At 32.7% G+C, this 26,398-nt stretch overlaps 1 protein-coding gene across 1 annotated transcript in view; it reads right to left on the bottom strand.

Moving 5' to 3' along the window:
* Window positions 1-263: 263 nt before the first annotated feature.
* Window positions 264-26,398, bottom strand: part of PSPC1 (paraspeckle component 1) — a 61,250-nt gene continuing 35,115 nt past the window's right edge. The window contains exons 6-9 of the mRNA XM_019749595.2: window positions 25,993-26,098; window positions 8,715-8,772; window positions 4,958-5,127; window positions 264-2,952 (exon numbers count right to left, since the gene is read on the bottom strand). Coding sequence (XP_019605154.1) covers window positions 2,767-2,952; window positions 4,958-5,127; window positions 8,715-8,772; window positions 25,993-26,098 — 520 coding nt within the window. The 3' untranslated portion in view covers window positions 264-2,766. The remainder of the gene's footprint in view (window positions 2,953-4,957; window positions 5,128-8,714; window positions 8,773-25,992; window positions 26,099-26,398) is intronic.

The raw sequence follows: 26,398 nt of genomic DNA on the forward strand, positions 1-26,398 counted from the left end.
AGTATTTGAAAAACAAGATCCAATGTTTCAGTTACTGTCCTTATTGATAATTTCCGTTTCTATTAAATCACGATTCCAACTAAAATGGATATTTCTTCCCTAATATTACTGATAATGAAGGTAGAGTTCAAAAATATTTAATCTCTTCCAATGAACGCTCAACACTGATTTTAAATAGAAAAGTCCAAAACTCAAGGAAGAATAATAAATTGAGCTTTAGGAAATACAAATGAGCCAAAAGTTCTTTAAATGAAAACTGGATCTGTCAAGAAGAAAATTAATGCATTTATTTTCAAAAAAAACAAAACCAGGGAAATTCTGACAACATACACTGCTAAAATAAAACAATTAGGAAAATAGTCCTTTATTTTATACGTATTAATTACACATTAATAGCATATGAAACCTAAATTCTGCATATTTTAAACTCAGTGTTTCAAATCATGACACACAAAAAAACATAATATTGATATTATAATACTAAAATTGTTTCATATTACCTTTTTATGTAAAGAATTATGGTAGCATATATGACAAATGTACACTTATTTAGAAAAGCTAAGTTCTTTATTTTTACATCTACCACTTCTAAGCAAATGACATTCAAATATCTTCCTCAGTATACTAATTCACAAGAAAAAATACTGACTGAACCAGCCAGGGTTGGTTAACTACAAGGACACTCCAAACTGGGTAGCTAGGAGTTCACAGATGCTCCACTTGACTGTCTCAGAAGCTGACTTGTAAGTACTGGAACAAGGATTTTCTTGATGCAGGGAAAAGGCTGTGTAGAACTCTGTTCCTGGAGCCAGAGTTGAGCCGGACACTAGAATGTTCAGGAGATTAGGACATCTCTTTGTGCACTGGCTTTCAAATATTCTTGAATGAATCTTACAGAATTTCATAGCCTTGGCCAAAGATACCTTGGTATTAACAACAAAGGATAAAGTTTCTCCCAATTTCATTTCAGCTTTGAAGCAAAATACAAAGCTAAAAACTAATGAAGGCTATATATGAATAAAAATGTAGATGGGAAAGGTATATTTAGGCGCAATATATGTATTACTTAAAATTTATAGCTAATGTTAAAACTCCCGACACTGAAATTTATGTCCAAATTAAAACAAATCCCACCCCGGCAGCTCATACTCATGGAAAATGTTATGAGAATAGTCTCTAACTCTTCTTTTACAATCTCCAAGATTGCCAAAAACAAAGCCTGTGAATTTTGCAAATTTTAGAAAATGATTCCATCCATACTGTTGTCTAAAAAAAAGAATATGAAATAGTACATAAAAAATTTAATTGATACAAGTTATCTCAATTACGCTTTACCCCCAATTGCTTTTATGCAAGATTTTTAATTAACCAAATTTCTTTCTTTCCAAAGTATGCTTTTCCAGCAAAAAACAGAAACAATGCAAAAATGAGATATTTACACACTGTTCATTTTTAAACAGCATGTTATTCTTCAGAAAAATGCTAAAAGCATAATATATTACCACTGTATTATGGGAGAAATAACCAGTATGATCAATGGCTGCTGCATTAGATTTGTGGTCTAGCTTAAAAATGATTCCTAAAATGTAATTTTAAATTAAACATGGCTAACACACAAAATTTTAAATACAGGAAGAACTCCATTTTGGAATAAAAATTATAATGTGATAAAATCAATTTTTCCTTGGTATTAAAATTCAAACTTTAAAATACACATCTGATAGTAGAGGGATCGAAGATGATTCCAATGACCTGTTTTTTTAAAATTACCTGTTGAACTGTATTCCTCAGAGTAAAACACACCTAGCCTGTCAGACAAGTTACTGGAGAGACTTACCAACTATAGGATAGTATTTACAACATTGCACACTCGGCCCATCTTTAATACTGCTAGAAACCAACCTTCTCAATAAATGCCTAATTTCTTCTAAATCACACAGCAATCCTCACTTAACATTCAACCTAACAGTACTGTTTGATTTTAAAGAAAATTTAAAGGGTAAGATCTAGACAGCGACACCAAATAATGGCAGATGAGATTAAAAATAGACATTATTTTATAAGCAAAAGAGATTTGCCTTCAAACAGTTTTTTTTTCAAGATTGAAAAGATTTATTTGGAAAAATCAGCACAGGACAGATATCCTTAATATTCCTTCTCGGAATATTTGAATATTCAGAATCTATATGAAATGTAGACAGCAACTCTTGGTTTCACAGAACATCAATGGTTTACACAAATGTAAACTCCCATGCCCCCCAATGTACTATTCTATCACCCCTTATTAACATTAGCTTTCACTAAGCTTCTGTCTTCAGTGCTACTTGCACAAACTAAAAAGCAGAAAATTATTTTCATTTTTAAATGGCTGGGATTAGTTAAAGCAACCAAAGTATTACTGTTACAGCAAAGTTTATTAAAACTATAAGAGAATTCCACTAATAACATTTTTAAATTATCCAAAATGATTTCTTTATTGAGATTAAGTAACTACACAGATTCACAGTACTATGGCATACTTAGATTTAGCTAAGGTCACAAACACATTTTAACATTCACAATGATGAGCATCATCATTACCATTCTAATCTACAAAGCTCATGAATGAAGAAAAATACAAAACCCTCAAGTTTTACAAAAAAAAAACAAAACTTTAAAGTCTACAGACATTAACAAAAAAAAACCATTTCTTCCAGGTCACAGGTTAAAGTGTAAAGGCATACCACTGAATTTTTTCTCTCTAAATAGCCAGGAATGAAAGAATATTTAATATCTCCGACGCTTATTAGGGCCTTCAAAGTTGCCCCCTTGGCTTCCTCTACCAAAACCACCAGGACCACCACTAACAGGACCTACACCACTCATTGGGGTTTGAGGGGTTTCAGAACCTGTCCTACTACCCATAGGTGATCCCATCTGAGAAGGTGGTCCTTGCGGAAATCTATCATTGTGCTGTATAATACCACATAAAAAATGTGAAGTCCATTTGGAACACGCCAAATATAAGTGACAAGAAAAATTGGCAAAATCCCAAGTGGTGGTGTCATGAAGTTCAGCAGAAAGTCCAGCAGAATCAGGATCACAACATAGAAGGAAGAAAGGAGCAATTTAATTAGTTACTGTGTTTTAAAAAAAAAAAAAAAAAGCATCTGAAGTGTTACATATTGCTAATGCTATGCCCCAATTTCATTTAAAAAGAACTGATTTTATGACGTAAATGCCATCTTAAATCTAATCAGTATTACAAGACTATTCTGATCTTATTTTTTTTAAGTTTATATTGCATGTAATTGTGCTGTATAATAAAAATACTTTTTAAAAAAATCAGAGGTAAAACTGGGGAGCAGCATCACATTAAGAAAGTAAACACTCTAAATATTTCAACACTAATGCTTTTAACATAGAAAGTACTAGTACAAACACACAAAGAGTTATCATTCTGAAATCTTTTGAGATGTTTTCCTGGAAAGACTATTATTGGGAAAATAGATTGTTTTAAAAACCAACAATTTATTAACATGTACTACTAGCACAATTAAACATCTGAATCATATCCTTTGAAAAACTTCACACTAATAACCACATATATTAATCTCAAAGGCTGAATAGAACTCCCTATGGGCAATCGTAAAACACCGGTGTGAAAAAGACCAGAGATGATACCTAAATAAAATTTACAATTTCAGAGGGAGATTGGGAAAATGGGCCACTTAATATTACTTCTAAGTTACTACTATTCATTATATTGCTACACAAAAACTCAACCAAAATGGTACAAGTTTTCACTAGCTTTCAGACATTTTACTATAAAATAAAGCCTCCACTGAAGAAAACAAGTACACTTTATGTTACGTGCCATCTGGTCATAGTAGATATGATGGCACAACCTCTTCTATCTCCCTGTACAAACACACATTAAACAAAACTGTTACCATGTCCAATTTTTCCACATTCATTAAAGATTGCATTTAAAGTAAATGAATTTTAAAATGGTAAATTACTGCACCCATCAATTCTAAGACGCACATTCACTTGTTAACATCTCTGAGATCAGGAAGGATTTACAGCTGATGGAATGTCTGAGTTTAACTTGTAGTGTTTTTTCTTTCTTAGCAGCAATGGCACCGAAAGATTTCTGTGGCAATTCCAAAACTAAACCACCGTTTCAAAACGGTATCAACCAATTTTCCTTTTCTAAATGGTATTTAGAACAACCATTAAAAAAAAAAAAAAGAGAGAGAAAATATAAAGCCTCATTTAAACAGTGATAGACTTGGAAAGAAATGAAAACAGGTATCAGTCTTGCTACTGATATTCAGTATATTAATTACAACTGAAAAATGCTTTCATAATAACGCACACAAAGATATCTTCACACTCTCAAAATAAGACTAAAACCGTCTACTTTAAATTTAGTAACAAAAATGTAATTAGTAATTCTACAACGTAAGTTCAAAATTTTTAACTTTAATGTAAGTTATTTTAGTTAAAAAAAATTATCTGAAATTAATCATAAGTGATCTTTCTCTTAGAAATGTTTACTAAAAACTGTTTTTCTTAAGTATTGGTTTTGTCCCCCACCAAAGATAAAGGAGTGCACACAGGAAAAGAACTCAATAATAAAATACTTGACCATTACATTGAATGCTGATAAGAGGTGGACACAAATTAAAAGCACTGTAAAAAAAAAAAAAAAAAAAAGAACTGTAATTAATGTGTGTTTGCTACATACTTAAGTGCAAAGCATACCATGGATGTGGGTAATCGTAACTCTCAGGATACTTAAAAATCGCCTTTCATAGATCAACATATAACTTCACAAAGTTACTTTTTCTTCATTGGATATTGATCTTCATGCCAAAACAAATGATGCCAAATTATGTTAAGTGTGAAGTTACCTTTGGGGCAAAAGTATATATTATTAAATATAATCAAAATAATGTTTGTGATACATTACCACTGCTCCATTATCTGGCATCATTGGAGTTCCCATATTTGCAGCTCCTTCTGGTCCCAAGGCAGGACCAGGACCCATTGGTGGGCCAGGTATAGTTCCTCTGTTGTTCATATTCATACCCATCATTGGAGGAGGACCTTGGTTACCAGCAGGTGCTGGGCTAAACGCATCTACGCAAAACAATCTATACTTAGAGCTGTCCTATCTTAGTTCAGTAAACATTAAAAATGTAACAACACTTATGCAATCTATATAGAAGACTAGCAAAACCATTTTCCTTCCTTGAGAATGGGACATCCAATTATCTACTCTTTAACAGAGCAATACCTACACTAGTGTAATTTTCATTCCCCAAAATATAAGTATATAAAACAAATGAGACAACAATCAACTATTTTAGGATATATGAGACTGTAAAAGCTTGAGTTTTTAAAAAATCAGTATTATTTGTTATAGTTTGTTTTCCAACCAAATAGTCCCTTACAATGGTGACTAAATTCTACCGGTTTAAACAAACAGCCAGGAATTAGCACTTAGGTAAAGACTAAAAATACTAGCATGTAAATTGCATTAGGTTGTAAGAGAGTCCATTTCCTCCAATATACACAAAGGGTGCCCCAAAAATGTATACACATTTTAAGAAAGGAGAAAACTGTATTAAAATTGTTTCGAAGAACGTTTGAGATCTGAAACGTTCAAAAACAGCCAACAGCTAAGCCTCAGGATCTTGCACTCTGCGTGACATGTTTGACTTCTGAGGAGTGTTCGAAAACCAAAGCATTTACTTCCGGGTTTACGGTATTCCTCAACTGAAATGTTCATCAAAGGAGACGTTCGAAAACCGAGATACTACTGTGCTCAATATATACCGATAACAAAAGATGAATGTAAATCATGTGTATACATTTTTTTGGCACCGCCAGTATATATATAAGTTCACTGCAATTAACTTCTTGACTTTATAGTTACTGAACATCTCCCAACAGTAGAGGCTTTTTTACTTTATGTAGAAATATGTCATGACAAAACCTATTTTTAAAAGGAACTGCAACCAAACACAGATAAAATATTAATACAGCATTTTGAATTTTATCGACATGCTGAAATTCTGCAAATGGGAACAACTGGTTACACTTCAAATTTTTTCATCAGGAAGATAAACCCCTGCCTCATGTTAATTGCACTAGTGTTTGGGCTTCATACTGCAAGACAGCATTCTTAGGTATCTTCTTCAAATATTTTCCACTTTTAAAGTACTCATATACTTGCTCATTAAAAATTCGTAACAAAGACTGACTCGTTTTCTTCCATATTCCATTCTGTAGGTCAATTTTCTGACACTCTGAACTCAATTTCTCAAAAGCACGTAACAGGAGTTGAGGTTTTCATTCAAACTCACAACTCTACACCATATCTTTAGCAGTCCCTGGCAACATGCTACTGCTCTTTCTGAAACCAATCCCCAGGAACCTAGCAACTTCACTAGGAAGGAATTATTTCCTTCATCCCTAAATAATGTTCTTGCTCATAAATCTATACTTTACGCAAAAATTTATTCCCCTGGGAGAGCTATAAAAAAAAGCTTTAGTAAACTTCCACAACACATCTCACAATGGAAATGAGAAAGGGTGGAGATGAAATCTAGGACGAATCTTACCTCAACTTTCCCCAAAAACAATACATCAAGAATTAGGTTTTTTTCTTTTAAATAGAACATAATTGTTAACACCTACCTAACTTGCGGGATTCAAATACAATTATACAACTATAGGTATAATAAAAATAAATAAATAATCTTTCCAACTATCAGTAGTTGAAAGACAGTCTTATTTTTAGGAATTACGTCTTCCACCACACAGCTGCAATTAAACTAAATTTAAAGATCTAAGAAATGTTAGAATTATCTGGTTCCCTGAAAACCAGTGTTCTATCCTATGTTTCAGTTGGTATGTACACTGGTAATACACCAAAAAAATCTACTGACACATTCCATCAATGTAACTTTATAGGATATGCCAATTTACAGCCTCAGCAGTTCCAACTGCATGATGATACATTAACTCCAGTAAACCATTAGGATAAAGTGTCACGTTGAATAAAATGTAGAGAGAAAATTAAATGGATTAGACTTTAGGGGAGTTGAGTACAGACTCAAATATAAGTATGGTTCTCTGGTGAATAAAATGCCATAAGAATTTTAATTCCTAACTAAGAAATCTGAAGGCACATTCGATTTCTTCTGAGAAAGCTGCCAGTCAGTCAGTAAGAATCTTTCTGGGGGGTCTCTACATCAGAAATATTTCAAGTTTAGTTCTGATATTAATGACAACCTAATAATTATAATAGCATTTCAAACTACCTACAATCCTTAATAACTTCACACATCCTTAAAATCACCTAGATTGTTATGCACCATCTCACAATTCACTTTGAAAAAAGACAAATATGAACTACTGGTACTTATTATATGCAACTCTGCTTCATAATTTACAACTTTTTATGTACTCTTTGTATCCGTCGTATTAACTTACAATTAAGTTCTTTATGGGTAAGGACCATGTTTCTTGCTTACACTGCATACCAGAGATGCTCAGCAACTACTTTGCTAGATAAGAAAAGTAACCAAATAAACAGTAATAAATGATTTTAAATCATCTGACCGGCAGTGGCAAAGAAACGGTCATGAGAGGTAAGAAGAAAGCTGATAGTGGAAAACGCTTGTTCCACATATTAGATAAGCTTTAAGGTTTTTTATTCCACACACTATATAATCTAAGGACAATTTGGATTCTCTCAGTGGGTGCGCATATTATGCATATTGGAAAGTTAAGATAATGTAATCTTTACAACATGTACATTTGAGTTATGTAAAGATTTTAACCTGATGACAGCTTCTGTGGGAAATGTAAAATAAATATATAAAATTTATCTAATTTTTTAAATGTATGACATTTCAAATTTAGTAACACGAAAACATTCCACACTTATTTTTCCCTAGCTTATTTACTTGATACTGTTTCCCTGACAACCTGGTTTATAGCTAATCAATCAATATTAAAGATGCTAATAATACAGGCATTTTTCAGAAAAACTTTATATCAACTCTAAAGATATGCAACGGCCTAAATGTGCAAGACACATCTCACTTCCTTGACAAGTCATAAATGTCTCCAAACAGTGTATTTCTGTGCACAATACTGTAGGTTAGAGCAAAATATGTTAGACATTCAGTAAAATGAATATAAATAGCTACAAAAAAAGGTTACCTTAGCAGGAATTTATAAAACACTCTCAAAAGGTTTAGAAACACTACAACTCAAAAACTATCAAATTTCCAAAGTAAAAAAGCCAATTTGAAGGAATGAAATTTGGTTTTTAAAATACTCAACAACATAGCTGTATTACACTATGCAATTACTGAACAAGTTTCAGGTTGTATCAAAACCTGGCTACATGTTTCTTTCATCAAATCTATGAAAAGATAATATATCTGTCTTTTATATATCTTAATATATATATATATATATAACATATCTTAGCCTTCAAATAAAAAAAAAAAGAGAATGTTCTTCCTGTGGATATATTTTCAATATACTTATATTTCTTTGCAACTTTATAAATGTATGAGATTTCACGATCACAAATGTTGGTACCAAAATTTAGTTTGTTACTGATATGCAGATATCACAAACAGTATGTACAGTTCCCCCAAAAATGACAAGTAAAGTTACAGAAGACTTTTGCTTCAAATCCCTACCTCCCATGTTTATTGCTCCACGGGGACCCATATCACCCATTCTCATTTCCTGTTCTCTCTGTAAGTAAACATAGTTATCACAGTCAACCTATCGATCTTATGATATTACATTTCCCATCTAAAATCAAAAAGAAAAGAATAAATTGGGTCATCACTTTCCATTAAAAAAAATTTTAATTTTTCCAACATCTTTTACTTGGTAAGAACATTGAAATTTCAGTCTCCAAGGCTTAATGTACTATACAAATGCTTAAAGGACTGAGTTTATACTGAAAAGCTTACCAGTGAGTCAGATTACATAAAGTTTACCACAGACCATTTATGTTTTTATTCCAGTAGATCAAAGACACATGCCTAGATTCCAAGAAAAGAAAATTCTAGTAATAATAACCACCTGAGCCAATTAGTTTTCCTCCCAGGTCACTAAACTCTTAAAACAGAAATGAATGTTACCACTTTTATATGCAAATGCACTCAAACATCAACATAAACAGCTGTGGAGCACTAAGCTAAAGACAGAGACAATTTTCACATTTGAAATACTGTAATTCATCTTTGCATTTTTATTCATGTACTCAAGCATTATTTCATCCAGGACCTATAGATACCATAAAAGTCTCAACTACACACAAGTTAATTACCAAAAGCTCAATATAACATTGCTTCCTTTATTAGAACAAGGGTTTTACTTGGAAACCTAAATAAAAGTGTTATTACACAGTTGGCAAGTTCTGAAACAAAATGCTCTTGAGTTTAATGATGACACAAAAGGTCATACAAACATAGAAAATATCTTAAATTTCAGTACAGAAACCGCTTCCTAGAAACTAGTTAGTAACAAAAGCCACAGAATTAACTTCAGTGAAATCAACATATTATAGGTGAAATTTGCACTACCATTTGATAATCTTTTCCAGTATCAGACAAGTGTTTAAATGTAGCAATCACAAAAACCATTCTGAGACCAAAGTAACAATGCCTGAATCTAAAGAAAGCATAATTTTTCTATTTTAAAACCCGTATTATTAAAATGTTTTTAAATTTTTATTTAATACAAGATACTGGTGAATCGCACCTACCAGTATATAGCTAGAAATAAAGGAAATAAAAGCCTATGATGGATGAATGCAACTAAGCAGCACATCAACCACCCATCTAACTTAATGGAGATTCCTCCAAAGGTAATCTTTAATGAAGCGCTAGTACTTGAAAAACACCAACTTACACAGTAGTACCATGAAGAAATGTTTTGCCACATTATTTGAAAATTTAAATGCCAAATGCTTCTCAAAACTTTTTTGAATTTTCATAAAAATTTCTCATGAAACTTTTGACCATTGGATACTATTATTGACCAAGAAAAAACTATTTTATATATGAAACTGACAACTGATGAAGCCATATAATTTTCTAATTATATGGAAAGTACTATTTTATAATCACACTCAGCATGACTATCAATCAATCAAACCATGCTGTCATTTCCGAACCTACTACTAAAAGTGTACACTGTATCAGCATACTACCCAAAGGCTGCCAGGTATTATTTATGACAGATATACGTTACTAAAATGTTGATTTCATTCTAGCACTACAGAGTAAAATACATGGATTTTATAATCATGACATTTTAGGGGAACAAGGACTTAATTTTTATTTTTACTTTTGGATTTGCCTTACCTGTGAAAGATTAAAAATGCAGTATCTAACCATTTAACAAAAGATAATTATAGTCTCACTGAGACTTCAATTTTCAAATTCCTCTTATATACTATAACACCCTGTCTATGATTCACTGTTTGGGGTAAGGGGACAGACTACCATTTTTATTGTCTTTTTATAACTTCAGCTTTACCTATCACTTTCTGAAATGACAACGTTTAGCTTTTTAAAAAATTCTTAAATTATTCTAGTATTCCCTTTTCTTCATTAACACAATTTTGTGGAAAACATATTAAAATACTAAAGAGATCTATGATTTTAAGTCAACCATTCAACAGTGGCCATAACATTCCCTTCCTGATGCTCTATTATTATAAACTGGTTCCAGTTCTAAAATACTTCTTTTAATGAAATAATCAGAATGTCTTACAATAATCCATGCTTATAATGTAGCATATGTTAAAATGCCAGTTCACGTTCTACAGCATTTTCCACTAAACATATACTCAATTTATCAATGTTGACATTTCCTTAAAAAACCATTCAGTACTATTTTATACAGCTTCAATCGTAAGATTAACAAAAAGACAGTACAATTAGGTGACAGATCATTTCTTAACTATTTCACAAGGAGCTAAAGAGTGTCATCAAAGTTACTGTTTTTTCTATAAATCCACTGCTATATAACTTCTAGTAAAAAAGAGGCACAGATTTGAATGGGTAGTGTGAAATGAAAATCGACAGTACTTCTCATTACAACTTCATATATCAAATATCAAGGAGAACCACTTGACGAAGTTCACTATAACTGGGTACTCATCCAAGCAGCAATACACAAGGCCTTTACTTCTCCTATAAATTACTTCAAATACATTTTAAATTACAATGGGCACATTCTATGTGATATTTTTAATGCAAATCTGAATGATGCTTTATTACTTTAGCAGAAATTAAGAGTTGTAGTTTAACACAAAACAACCTATATGTAAACAAAATCTCAAAAGACTGCAGTGCAATGAAATGATAAAGCTATGGTGAAAACTGTTTAATTCAAATAATCCTCATAGCAACCCTATGAAGTAGGTTTCTTATTCTATTTTAGTGATCATGAAACTGAGGCCCAGAACTGTTAAATAACTTACTCAAGGTCATACATATAGTAAGCAGTTAAGCTGACCTACAAAATTCTGCCAAAATAGAGTTCATCAATTTTCACCCAAACACCTTCATTTTTCAAGAATTCCAACAAAAACTAACAAAAGACACCATTTTTAAATTTATTCTTACAATGTTTAAAAGGCATGCCTTTTCTTTAAAAGAATTGCGCATAGGTATTACTGCAAGATTGTCACTGAAGTATGCTTAAATTCATAGCTAACCAAAAAAGTAAGCGAAGTATGACTGATTTCCAGAACCACATGTCAAAGTGACATTCCATTAAGACAGCAGTTCTCAAAATGTGAGTCATGGAGTACGGACTGAGAGGCCAGGCCCTGTGCCCTTTCAGCAAGTGCACAGATTCAAAACTATTTCATGTCTTATTACCACTAGAACAGTTATAATATTATGATCTAATTGGGCTTTTACTCTTATCAACATTCGTGGATGGTGCAAAAGCAACGGTGGGGCAAAATACCTGGTGTTTTGACACAAATCAAGGCGCTTGTGTTCAATTTTTACTAGAAATCACTGTATTCTTCACATGCACACAACAGCAGTTTAAATTTTTCAAATATGAATACATGGATGGAAGCAGAAAGTATTATTAATTTTATTAAATTGCTATCCTTGGGTACACGTCTTTTTAATCTATGCAACAAAACAGGATATATACATAAAGCACTTCTGCATTCTGAAGTAGAGTGGTTATTTCAAGAAAAACAATTCCTGTGATTGGGTGGCAAGCTGAGTGAGACACTTTGTCTTGGAACAAGAATTTTACCTGAGACAGCACTGGACAAACTATGATTACTTACTGACTTGTGTGTTTGGCAGACATTTTCTGATGACATCAATAGTTGGTATTAAGATGTAGTTTTTAATTTTGTGTAATAAAATACATTAAAATTTGAAATATTTTTTTAATTCGATAAATCAATTTTTCTAATGTTGGATACACGACATTACAAAATCATGCCTGAGTCATCCATTCAAATTTCAAAGTAGACCAACAGATTGTAATGCAAAAGAGTACTTTTAAGAAACTACTACTTGTCTAGTTTTATTATACTATCCACCAAGAATATCCACAATTATGTGAAAAGGTTTACCTGTTGCCAGTGTGAAGCCAGATCTTTTCACGTACTGTAACCAAGAGCATTTTGCAACAGGTGGAATGCAAAAGCAAATATGGGAAGCCAGCCATTTTCCACAAAGCCAAACATTTAACAAATTTACAAAACAGTACAATACCACTCTTCCCACTACATTAAAGTTGAACATTAAAAACATTTGCAAAAATTGTAAAATAAAGCCATTCTTCCAACTACAACCTACTTTCTTTCAGATTTCTTTTTCAGTTTGTAATATGGTTAATATTGATAAAAGCTAAAACAAAAGCTCTTTGGGGTCTTCAATAATTTTAAATAGTGTAAAAGGATTTCCAAAGCAAAACGTTTGAGAGCCACTGTTCCAGTCAATACTCCAGTTCATGAAAACATAAAAGCAGCAGAAAATTTAAACGAATGTAAATTAACTAATGCAGTATACCCCAAAGTACAGAACGTGACGTTATTCTGTGTAGGATATGGATGTTTTTCCTTTAATACTTAGATATCAATCTGTGATTTAAAAGATACTGTATTTTTCTTTTAGGTAAACTAACTTAAAGGAATTACATGGCACAAAATTAAGGCTAAAATAATAAAGTATAATATGAATGTCTACGGTTTGGGAAACAGTGAACTAAATAAATACTGACAACATATTATCAACTGGAACATTTTGCGATCAATAAGAAAATATGTTCATCTAACACATCGATCAATCTAAATTCTTGTTTGAGTGAACTCAGTTAACCGCCTCAATCTTTACTACCTTTAATTCATACAGACACCTCATTTATGTCTCTAAAAAGCTTCTAAAGATTATCTAGAGACCAGTATGAGCCATTTAGGATCCAGGTCTTACTAAAGAAAATGCTAAAAATCCTGATGTAAAAATACTGATATAGTATAAATATTTAAATCGACTAAAGGAAATATATGAGGTATGATCAAAATATATGGTGAATACTTAGATTAAAAAATTTATACAGTAATTTTAATTCCCTTCAAAATAGTTCCCCTTCCTTCAAACACACTTGTCCCATCGTTCTTGCCACTTTCTGAAGCAGTTCTGGAAGTCTTCTTTCGTGCTGCGCTGTCGTGGCTGCCTTGATGTCCTGAATTGATTCAAAATGTTTACCTTTCATGGTCATTTTGACTTTCGGGAGGAGCCAAAAGTCATACAGTGCCAGAACCAGTGAATAAGGTGGATGAGGACACACCATGTTTTTATATGACAGAAATGCCATACCAGAAGCGATGTGTGACACGGAGCCTTTCCGTTGTGATAAAAAAAATACGGTGAATGCCCCTGCTGAGTGCCATCCAACAGAAAGGTAGAGATCTTCAATACGGGAAGCAACATGTGAAACCTTAGTGACAATGTGTGACAAGTTTCAACTTGTTTGGTGCAGTCATTTGGGTGTAAGCTATGGTTGAGAGGTATGTTTTAAAGTGTACCTTAAATCACCCTCCATCATGACAATGCCCCATGTCACACATCGCTTCTGATAAGGCAAATTCTGTCAAATAAAAACAGTACAGTGTGTCCTCAACCTCCTTATTCACCAAATCTGACAACGTGTGACTTCTGGCTCTTCCCCAAAATCAAAATGACCATGGAAGGTAAATGTTTTGAATTGATTCAGGACATCGAAGCAGCCACGACAGCGCAACTAAACACACTCAGGGAAGAGGACTTCCAGAACTGCTTCAGAAAGTGGCAAGAATGATGGGATAAGTGTGTTCAAAGTGAGGGGGATTAATGGTAATGTGTCTTTTATTGTAATATAATTTTTGTCAACTGTATTGTTTGATCACACCTCATAATTCTAGAGGAATGTGTAAGTTCTCGCAAGTAACAAGATTCAACCTTTTTATCATTGAATATTATAACTTTTTTCTAAAAATAAATTACATTTACCACTTGGTAATATATCTTTTTATTCACTAGAGAAGTAAAAGAATAAGGTTATTAGACAGCTAGTCAAACTGTCATGGGAGAAATTAAATAGATAACGTTAGTACTCAGAAATACTGGGTAACAAACACAACATACTTTGAAGAACGGAACAAAAATCAATTACATGAAATTATTAAGAAAAGGAAATAGGTATAAATAAAAAATCTGAAAACAATAGGTCTCTTTGCCAATAAATTATTGACTCATTTAAAAAGTGTTCAGATATTAAAAGGTGTGCATCAACACAGTAATGTTTTCCTAATAAAAGTAAATAAAATAATTTTAAACTAAAAAGAGAAATAAGACATGTTCTCATTGATACAACTCAAATAATAGCATGCAAACTTTCTAACACAACCAACAGGGAATGTATGGAAGACTTCACATTTTTAATTGAGGCAATTAACAACAATAACTTCCAAATCATCTCTCTCTCTCTCTCTCTCTCTCTCTCATGCTCTCCCCTCCCCCAGAAAGGGAAGGGGGAAATATTTTCAGTAACATTAGACAATCTTTAATACATACAATCTATGGTGGTTTCCCCTCAATTTGAATACATGCATGCCAAAATATCTGCACCCATCAATACTGGGGAAATGACCCTCAGTTAAAACGAAACTGAACCATTGTTAAAACGAAACTTTATGTCCTACGTCATCAGGGAACCACAAATTAAAACAAGTTATCACAACACCCCTATTAGAACAGCCCAAATCCTAAAGACTTGACAACATGAAATGCAGGCAAGGACGTGGAGCAACGGGAACTATCACTCACTGCTGGTGGGGATGCAAATGGTGCAGCCACTTAGGAAGACAGTTTGCAGTTTCTCACAAAACTAAATATACTCTTACCATATAATCCAGCATTCTTGCTCCTTCGTATTTACCCAAAGGAGTTGAAAACTTACGTCCTCACAAAAACCTGCGCAGGGACGTTTACAGCAGCTTTATTCATAATTGTCAAAACTAGGAAGCAACAAGACGTCCTTCAGTAAGTTATGAATAAACTGTAGTACATGCATACAGTGGAATATTATTCAGCATTAAAAGTAAATGAGCTATTAAGCAATGGAAACACACAGAGGAAACTTAAATACATATTACTAAAAAGCCAATACCAAAAGGCTTGAGATTACATGATTCCAATTATATGACTTTCTGAAAAAGGCAAAATATGGAGATAGTAAAAGAAACAGCGGTTGCCAGGGGATGGGGAGAAGGGATGGATGAATAGGCAGAGCACAGAGGATTATAGGGCAGTGAAAACACTGTGTTATACAATAATGGTGGATCCATGACATTATACGTTTGTCAAAACCTAGAGATTGTGGAACACCAACTGTGAACCCTAATGTAAATTATATACTTTGGACGTGTCAATTATTACAAATGTGCCACCTCATTGAGTGAATTTGATAGTGAAGGAGTCTGTGTTGGACGTGCCTGAAAAATCTCTGTACCTTCTGTGCAATTTTGCTGTGAACTTAAAACTACTTTAAAAAATATGGTTTATCTTTAAAAAATTTTTAATGTTTTTTGAATAATCAATTATCTCAATTTATATGAGTTTTAATTATGAAATAATAGTTGCTACTTGTTAATTTTCAGATCAGAAATAGAAGAAACAACAAATTTAACTAAGGGAGACTTATTCTTAGCTCACCGTACTCATTAACCTAAATGATAAGTACATCTTAAACTAAATTTACTCAACAATGTTTTTAAAGACTGGTTCAGATAACTTACTAAACAGATTATTTTAATGTCACTGTCAAATTCAACTGACTATGTAGCAAAATTAAATGCTGCTTTTTATAATATGCAGAGTAGCTTACTAACAAAATATGAATTAACTAATTACATATAATACAGCATGCATCGAGAGGGGAATAAAGATTTTAAACAAATTAATTTTTTTTAAAAAATTTATGTTCCGCTGAGACTTTTAATCTACATAACCAAGGGACATTTCCAAGATTATCATTTTCAATTATCATGGCAAACTCTGAAAAGGTGCTTTTAAAAACTGAAATTAAGAACTATTTATTCTTCAAATTTAGTTATTTGTTGCCAAACTCTTAAAGAAGTCAGCAATAGTATCACAGCTCTAACACAAACACAATACTTTAAATGGTATCTTACCAAAGCTCACATAATACTACCGGCTAGTTTGCATTTCTTTATCCATAACCTTTTACCCAGTACCTCTCCTTATCAACGTCAAAATAACTACCACGACTGGCCAGACTAAGATATGAAAGATGAAACCAAAGAACAAATATAAACTGCACAAGAAGCTATTCCACCTTGTTCCCATCAACAGAAGAAATCAGTGGAAGAAACAAACAAAGCACACGTGTTCCAATGCATGAAGAATTAGGTAGGTATTTAATTAGAGGAGAATATCTTTTTCTGTTTTCAATACTAGGCATTAAGCAAATTATCTTAGTAGTCATTAAGCAAATTATCTTAGTAGTCTACTGAAGCTTTGAAACTTTGACAAATTATATATTTTTTCTAAGTGGATAACTGAAAGCAACAGATTCAATATACAGCAATTTTTAAGTTACTTAAGTGGTAACTAAATAAAATTCAAAAAGTTATTTAAAATTTACAATTAAGGCCGGCCCGGTGGCTCAGGCGCGGTTAGAGCTCCATGCTCCTAACTCCGAAGGCTGCCGGTTCGATTCCCACATGGGCCATTGGGCTCTCAACCACAAGGTTGCCAGTTCAACTCCTCGAGTCCCACAAGGGATGGTGGGCAGCGCCCCCTGCAACTAAGATTGAACACGGCACCTTGAGCTGAGCAGCCGCTGAGCTCCCAGATGGCTCAGTTGGTTGGAATGCGTCCTTTCAACCACAAGGTTGCCGGTTTGACTCTCTCAAGGGATGGTGGGCTGTGCCCCCTGCAACTAGAAATGGCAACTGGACCTGGAGCTGAGCTGCGCTCTCCACAACTAAGACTGAAAGGACAACAACCTGACTTTGAAAAAAAGGCCTGGAAGTATACACTATTCCCCAATAAAAGTCCTGCTCCCCTTCCCCAATTAAAAAAAAAAAAAAATTGCCCAGTGACGCCGATCACAAGGTGGCAGCGGGGGAAAAAAAAACAAAACAATTATAAGAGAACTACAACAAGCATATCAATTGTTTAAAAGCAGGATGTAGAAAAGGCAATAATATGCCAAATGAAGAAGTTATCTTGTGCTAAACATGTTAAATTTACAACCAGAAACACAGAATTTGAAATGTGGTGCACAATATATATGGAGAATCTCTTAAGACAAAGAGGTAAACTTAACACATACTTTCAATTGTTTTAAATTTTAAGCAGAACTAAATGCATTTCATCAGCAGGGTATGCTCACAAACCTGAGTTCTTCCCCCTAAACCGCTAGCAGTTACTTAACAATTACATACACACGGATACTGGCAAACTCCTGACATTTCAGGTCATACTTCAGAGCATCATGCCCCTGGTATCAGGTACAGAAAACACTAAATGTTGATTGGCCTAAAAAAAGGTTTCTACATAATCACCATGTAGGACAACTCCTCTAGGAGGGCTCTAAATATTACATTAAGAAGTCACAAAGCAGAAGTAACAAGTTCAACTGAATTTTTTACTATCAATTCCAACTACTTAGTAATTAAACAAAATTCCTATTATTTATATTACACATATTGGACATTTCAAAAACCATGTTTACTTCAGTTTAAAATTTCTATTCTCCAATCTTGACTCGCCTCCAACCCCTCAAATAAGGTAAATGTTAGCTAAGAGAGCTAACCATTCGGAACCAAGTAAGTTTGTAACTTACCATTTCAAAGGAAAAGACATGAGGTAGAACAATAAACCAATCATACCGTTTAAGGAAAAAAACAACCCACATAAGTTCCACACTAGCACTGAGACTGCTCCATGACACCCTTGACACTCCCTAGCAGAGAATCTTTCTCTGAACTGAACTTATCAGACAGAACCGAAATCCTCAGACATGACTCTGGGCTTTGATTCATCCCTGTATCCTTAATGAACCCAGCGCACTATGGTTTGAACACAAGAAAGCTGAACAAAATTTCCTCACTAAATGAAAACCTCCCAGTCTTCCTGTAAGTCTAACTTTCTGAAGGAATATTCAGGTGGGATCCACGTATTGAAGTTAGGTATGCTGAAAACCAAGCACAAAAAATTGTTGGTTATTTGACTTTTTAAAATTTTACTCTGCATTATGTGATTCCATTATGAAATCCACAAAAGCATCAATAGTTGCATCTCAATGCCACCTACGTTTCAAAACTACGGATGTTTAACATCTGACACATTAGTACTGAATAAATACTGAGCTATGGCGGCCCATAAAATACAATGAAAACTACCTGACTGGGCTGCATTGGCAAATGAAAAATCAGACATCAAATATTTATTTAATTCTCCTAGCTTACATCTAAGTAACTACAGTACGACAAAGATTCCTGATCTGAAAGAATTCAGAGAGCTCAGTTAGTGGACAACAAAGTCAGAAAATAATTAGAAAGCAATGTGATGATAAAAAAAGGAATCCTATTAAAAATGATACAGGATCACAGTTGGGGTAAGTAGTCAGAGGAGATTATGTATGTGCTGGGTGTACACCGACTTTCTCTGGAAGAAAAAGAGAGGAGAATTTTTCTGGGTTCTGAGCCTCTGAAATTCTAATTGGAAGGTTAAGCCAAAAGGAGACATCGGTCATCTAATATGACTTAGAGATAATTAAGTACCATAAAGTACTGATACTGTGTGTACAGGGTGTTAGGGACTCAGTAATCATTTCCATCTGGACTCATTCAGAAGATTTTGAAATAAAAATGATAAAACAGAGAAAACAAAACACTACTATAATTGTAACCTATGATAGGGTGACCATACATCCTAGTTTACTTGAGTCAGGCCATTTTATGCATGCTGTAAAAAAATAATTTTAAATAGCACCCACAGTCACTTCTCTCAGGTTGAACGAAACTTTTTAAGTTTCCCCTACATGATTAGATATTATTAAATCTATTAAATAATCCTTTTGAGAAGTGATCATAGATTTCAACAGCTGATTAAAACTGACATATATCTTCAACCCAAATAGTCAAAATCCTAAAGATTACCTCCAAGAGTATACATGAACATTAGGAACATTTATCTTTGTTATCATGACTACAAAAGTTTAAGTTCCAATTATATACCATTCTAAATATTCAGAAAAGTTCTTAGCTTGTTATAGGAAATCAATTCAATTATTTTAATAAATGAAAACATATTAACATAAGATTGGTCACAACTAGAGCATTATATTTGAGACCACTGCAATGTAACTGTTTTTATGCATTTTGATTTTCACCATCATGTCTAAACCATAGGAACTGGGTTGTCATGATACCAGTAATAGGTAATGACCTGCTCTGAGCACCTAAATCTAACACCAAACCCTACAACAAAATTCTTCAGCCATTTTCTGCGGGATGATGAAGAGGCTGTAAAAATCTTTGTGAGATACATGCTTTGAATGCTTCAGGTGTTACAGACTTCAAAAAAAAATCTTCTACTGCAACAATCAAATCACTTCTTAGAGCTAAATAATTTCTAGAAAAAGAGGAGTGATGGCCATGTGGAAAGCACAAAAATGGCAATCTCTCTCAAAAATTCACAAACTATTTCAGAAAATCCATTTGTACTCATTCGTAAGCAGTAATCAGGATGAGTTCTCTCTGCCAGCACCTATTAATGAAATTTTATTGGCTGGAGTTTCTGTTTTGAGTTTTGCACATGGCATACCAGGGGAAGTTAGGTTATAAATAAGTCAAAGGGTAATGATAAGAGAAACAATGCCTACTTAAGAAGCAAAGAGAGAGATTAACATGAAGAAGTAACTGATTAAACAACGGGCCAAACTTGGCAATACCAATGAAGAGGAGGTAACATCTGAAAGAACAATGCTTTATATCTGTAATCCAAAACAAAGATTTGAGAACTCCAACGTCAGCTGTGGGGCAGGGTAGCGACACTTTATCAGTTCTTCCCATAGCTTTTGCTCTGACTTATAACCATTACTACCAATGAACCTTCTGGACACTAATTTGGATTCTTCAGGAAACTTGGTTTTAGGATATGAGGTGCTCTGCTCAATGAGCCTTCTAAAAACACTGGAAAAGAACATACAAATTAATAAATTTGCATTTTAATTCATAAACTCTTCATGAGTTTGGTTAACAATAAGCCACTTTCTATAGATTACCCCCAATTACCAGATTAACCCTAGATCAGGGGTCAGCAAACTTTTTTGGCTAAGAGCCAGACAGTAAATATTTCTGGCTATGCATGTTATAGAATTTCATACAACTGTGTCACAACTAGTCAACTCTGCCACGTTAGGGCAAAGCAGCTATAAACAAAATATAAACACAGCTGTGTTCCAATAAAACTGTTCAAAAAACAGGCAGTGTTCAGATTTGGCCTGGCTTCCCCTAGTCTGTTGACCACTGGTCTAGATGAAACATTTAAAAAACTAAAAATTAGCACATAATTTGAGACGATACCCCTTCCACATATAGGCTGAAAGCCCAATTACAAATTGTCACACCAATTCCCACAGAGCACTATTCATCGAATGTGGTGCTATTTACACACCATGCTGAAGGACTCTGAGCCCTCCCTTCACTAAAGTTCTCCAGGTCCCATAAATATTCAACTACTACTATTCTCATTTCAACATATAGCCTGCAGTTTTCTATCTTTGCTAATAAAAATAAACAGGATGAAGAGCTTTTTAAAATGCAGATCCCATGGCTCCAACTTAGACCAACTGTATCAAAGTATTTGGTGGATTTGATCTCAGGCATTTTTCTTTTTTAGGTTCCATAGATGTGCTGCAAGAGTTTAGCCAAAAACGTGATTAATAAATAATGTATCAGAATCTACTGGTACCACAGAATGAATCAATTTGTAGGTTGAAGACCTAAGAACCCGTATTTTTTAAAAGCTCCATGAGTGTTTATGTGCTACTTGAAGAACACTGCCATAAAAAAGGAACTCTACCCTTAGCCTCTTGGCTACATCTCCTTAAAGCTTCTGGACTACTTAGTAATTCCTAGGAAGTGAAATGAACACCTCTGACAGAGGAACATAACTGGGTCAAATTACTGCTTTATCATATAATATACATGTATTTTCAGGTTTATTATGCACATATGTTCAAATATCCAGCGCTATTCCCACCTATTCAAATAGGAATAAAAATTCTTCAATATCAATTCACGTGTGTATTCTGAAACAAATCTGAAGGTCTATACTTTTCTTCACTAAAAACAAAACATTAATATTTAGCACACCAGAAAAAGAAACTCCTAACAAATTAGCATCCAATCTAAGTATGCCCTAATTTTCCTAAACAATTCTATAACTACAGCTAGAAGGACATTTAGATATTTTATGACATTATCATTTTCCCAAGAAAACAGTTTATTCTAGAAACTGCATTAAAATAATTCTAATTAAAATCTCCCCTTTACTCCAACCCAAACTGTATCCAGAAACGGCTGGTACATCCCAGTTCTTAAATGTTTAAACTACTTTAATCTACAGTAAGTGGAGCAAACTAATATGAAAACAATCACAAGACAATCATAAAAAATGATCTCATAGATTCTTATTGTTAATAGAATTTCTTGTAATGTGTCCGAAAGCTATAAAACTGTAGTAAGAAAATTTCAACCTAATGAATCCTATGCAGAAAATGGTTCAAATACACTCTATACTACAGTAAAGATAAATCTAAATGTAATAAAGGCACAGCATAAAAACATACACATCGTTAATGGTAGTCAAAAATACATTATGCTACAGGAGTGAAAAATAACATGTTTAATTATAATTACCAGAACTATTATCAAAGAGCTTTACTTCCTTTAATGAGAAATAAAGTATAGGGGGAAAAAAGACAATTCCTAATTGATGAAGTACTGACATATACTTGAAACTTTTAAAAATATATTCACATTTTATGTCATAAAATTATGATAAAGTTGAAGGCTAACAACGAAAGCATGACCAGACAGGATTTGTGTTTTCCCACATCTATTTTACATTCAAAAAATTATTATTCAAAGACACAAAATAGGAAAATCAGTATTTATTTTATGCTTCAAAGCCCATACTATTAGTGATACTGGAATATTTCTAATAGGAATACTAAAAAGAAATGAAAGATGACAGCTTATAACAAACCAAGTAAATCTACTCGTATTACGGAGCAAGCTGAACACTTACCATATGATTCCTCCCTTTAAAGTGAACAGTGAAAAAAGAGAAAGCACATAAGGGGGCCTAATTTCAAGGCTTTTAAGAACAAAAATAAACGTTAAAATTGTTCGACAATTTTTTCCAAGATAGTTTTCAAAGTAAATTAAAAATAACTGATACAACCATTACCTCAGTATTTTTTCCATTAACACAAAATAGTCAAGACCTATAAAGAGTTTTTCTTAGTATTTCTTTAATGTATATTGATTAGTGTATATTAAAACAAACACCATGAATCTAGGAACCAAATAAAATTGACAACAAAATGATGAAAAACTTGTCTTATTTGTAATTTCTAATCTCAGAAAGATCTAAAAATAGAACAAAGACTATATATCCCCTAAATTTGTAATTTCGTTGTTACCTACTATTTTAAATATGTGTCCTCTTCAAACAATTAAGAACAGAGTAACTTTGTGGTTTAATTCTGAGTATCAAAAAAAAAAAAAAAAAAAATCAACACTCCAGCCCAGGGTTCAGCAAACTTTTTCTGTAAAGGGTCAAAGAGTAATAAGTATTTTAGGTTTTGAGAGTCACAAATACTCTCGGTCTAATATTCTTTTTTTCCATCATCAGTTCTTTAAAAATGGAAACATTCTTAACTCTGCAGTAGGATGGTATGAAACTGGGCGGTGGTCCCAAGCTACTTTGCAGACCTCTGCTCCAGCCAAATTGATCTTATGATGCTTCAAATATGCAATACATACTTTAACTATTTGAAAACAAAGTATGGTAATATTAAAATATATAATCATTTAAGTTTTCTAAGAGTATAATCTTGTAGAATAAATGATCTATTTTTGAAATGCCAATAAATCCACCAAGAGTATTTATTAAATATCTAATTTGTTTATTCTCCAAGTTCATTAAATATTTGTAGACTTGTACCCATTGTTAATTTTAAACATACAAATGTTTTTAAATTAAGAACTTGCAGTATTTCAATTTCAAATTATACCAACATTTCCAAATAGTTTAATAAAAAAATAAAATTAAAACAATCTGTTCTTCATTAATTATACTCTTATTAAATGCCACTGAGCATATTTAAAAAATGTGTTTTTAAAAACAAATGATTTCAAAGAAAAAAGACTGCAATCAAGTTTGTGACATAGTCAATTTAGTCAAGTTTAACAGAATACATTTTCCTTAATTTCGTTCTAGTCCCCTAAATGATTTATGTATATGGTGTTATTACAAATAGCTGCACATTTTGCTCCAAGAATGGAAATTTTAGGGCCAGAAAAATATTAAGAAAGCTAATTCCACCAACTTTACTCTAAGCAAGCACTTTAGTAAAGGAAATGTTCCGGTACATAAAAGGACCAGTAAGAACCTCCTAATCCTCAATGGAATGAAGTAAAATTTCCCTAAGAAATATCGTGTGGTTTACATTTTGATGATATTTGAAGAGAAAAACACTAGTAACTAGTTTTCAAAATATGGCCTTAAAATTTTTTTTTAATTCAGTTTCTTTTATAACATCATAAAATATCCTCACATTGATAAATCCAACAGATTTATGTTCAAATGTTACAACCAAAAAGCCTAAAACCACAGTTTAAAACTTGTCACTAAAAAAGTACTATGCACCCAAGGAGGAAAAGAGAATTGCAAAATCAGCTAGAAATTACTCAAAAAAAATTTATAATACTTAAAAAAACTACTCAACCAGTTTGGTAATAAAATTTAAAAATCAATTAAGTTAAACCTTTCTTATGACATATAAATAAGAAACTTTTCTAATTGAATTTAAGTGGCTCATAATTTTCATTCAAAGGACATTTACTTTATAGGAGATAAGAAAAATGTCTTACTGCTATACAAGTTAGCACTTATTTTACTGTGTGGACATTCTTCCTAATAAAAGTTTAAAGCTTTTCTAGGGACAGAAGAATGGGAAAAGAGAAGGTCAGAAAAAAGGCATCAATGACTTGAATACTTTTAGATTCAGAACATTAAAGAATTGTGGCTTTTGAATAAATATCTAATCTCTATGTTATTTTGTACAATTGTAACCAATGAAAAAGAATTATGGTTTTGAACATCTGGAGAAAAAAATACTAGTAAATATTTTTCAGAATAATGAGGTGTTAAACTGGCATTCATCCAGAAACAATGAGACTCTTTCTTTGTTATCATTAAGAACTGGTGGATTTTAACATATTAGAAGTTTCCTTGTTTGCCCTACCATTTTACCTCCCCCAAACAAAAACCTGAGTCAGATCACATTTTCAGAACTAAACTCAAGCTTACGAGAGACATTCAGGGATAAAGAAACTAGTTAAACATCACCACAAGAATACAATCAACAAAATTCACGTGAGATACTCTGCACAAAGAGACAATTTCTTAAAAAAATAAGAAAAAAATAAAAAAGGAGAGAAAACCTAAGGACTAAATAGACTGGATTTATCAGCCAATTTGAAGTAACCAATTGTAAAAATAAACAAACATTTATAAGACTTGGGCAAATTTGGGCTTTTACTAGTTAACATACAGAATTGATAATTTTTAAGATATGATAAAGTCCTTATCTTTTAGAGACACATATTAAAATACTTATGAATAAAATCATGAAGTCAGGGATTTCACACATAATTCAGGAAAGTAGGTATACTTAAAAATGAACACAATCAGCCGTGTGCTGTTAACTGTTAAGGTTGTGTAATGAGCACATACACTAGAGTTTACTTTTCTATGTCTAAAATCTTCAATAAAGAACTTTCAGTATCAGTAAACGGTGAAAATCAGTCCAGTGGAGATGATGGATTTAGCAAGATTTCTAATTTGGTAGCATATATTTGAAAAAGACAAAGTAAAATGAAAGAAAGAGTTTAATATCCATTTCATAAAACATGGCTATTACCTTCAGAAACTAATTCTAATTTACTACCTAAAGGAGGTTTTTAAAAATCATTAGCTTAACATAAACAAAAATGACAAATTCAGAATGATTAGAAAACATACTACTACATAAAGCAGTATCAAAAGAATTCTAAAAACACATCATCCACCTGACAACAAAGTAATTTTAGTTAACTAATATTTTACTTACATTTTCCATATAATTTGGCTTAAAGCCCTCTTGCTGTCGTCTCAGTTCCTCCTGCTCTCTGTGTCGGATCATTTCTTCCTCACGTCGACGATGCTCTTCTTCATGTCTAAAGGATTTTTAAATAAAAATTTTAGCATGACTGATATGTAAGCCATAACTGGGTATTTTATTTCAGGTTACACAAAACCGTTTATACAAGTTACATTATGTCAAATTTCTCAACAATGACTGCCTTAACAGATTTACCTTCTTTTATTTTGCTCTACACCTTTAATCAATCAAATAAACCAAAGAAAGAAACTAGGTTAAATCAAACAAACAACATATAACCAGGATAGTTATATGCTTACAATTAAAAAGTTCACAGTCCAAAAGTTCAAACATGTAGTCTATTACTATATAAAGA

The sequence above is a fragment of the Rhinolophus sinicus genome, linkage group LG04, assembly GCF_036562045.2.
Source record: "Rhinolophus sinicus isolate RSC01 linkage group LG04, ASM3656204v1, whole genome shotgun sequence".
Classification (NCBI taxonomy): Eukaryota; Metazoa; Chordata; class Mammalia; order Chiroptera; family Rhinolophidae; genus Rhinolophus; species Rhinolophus sinicus.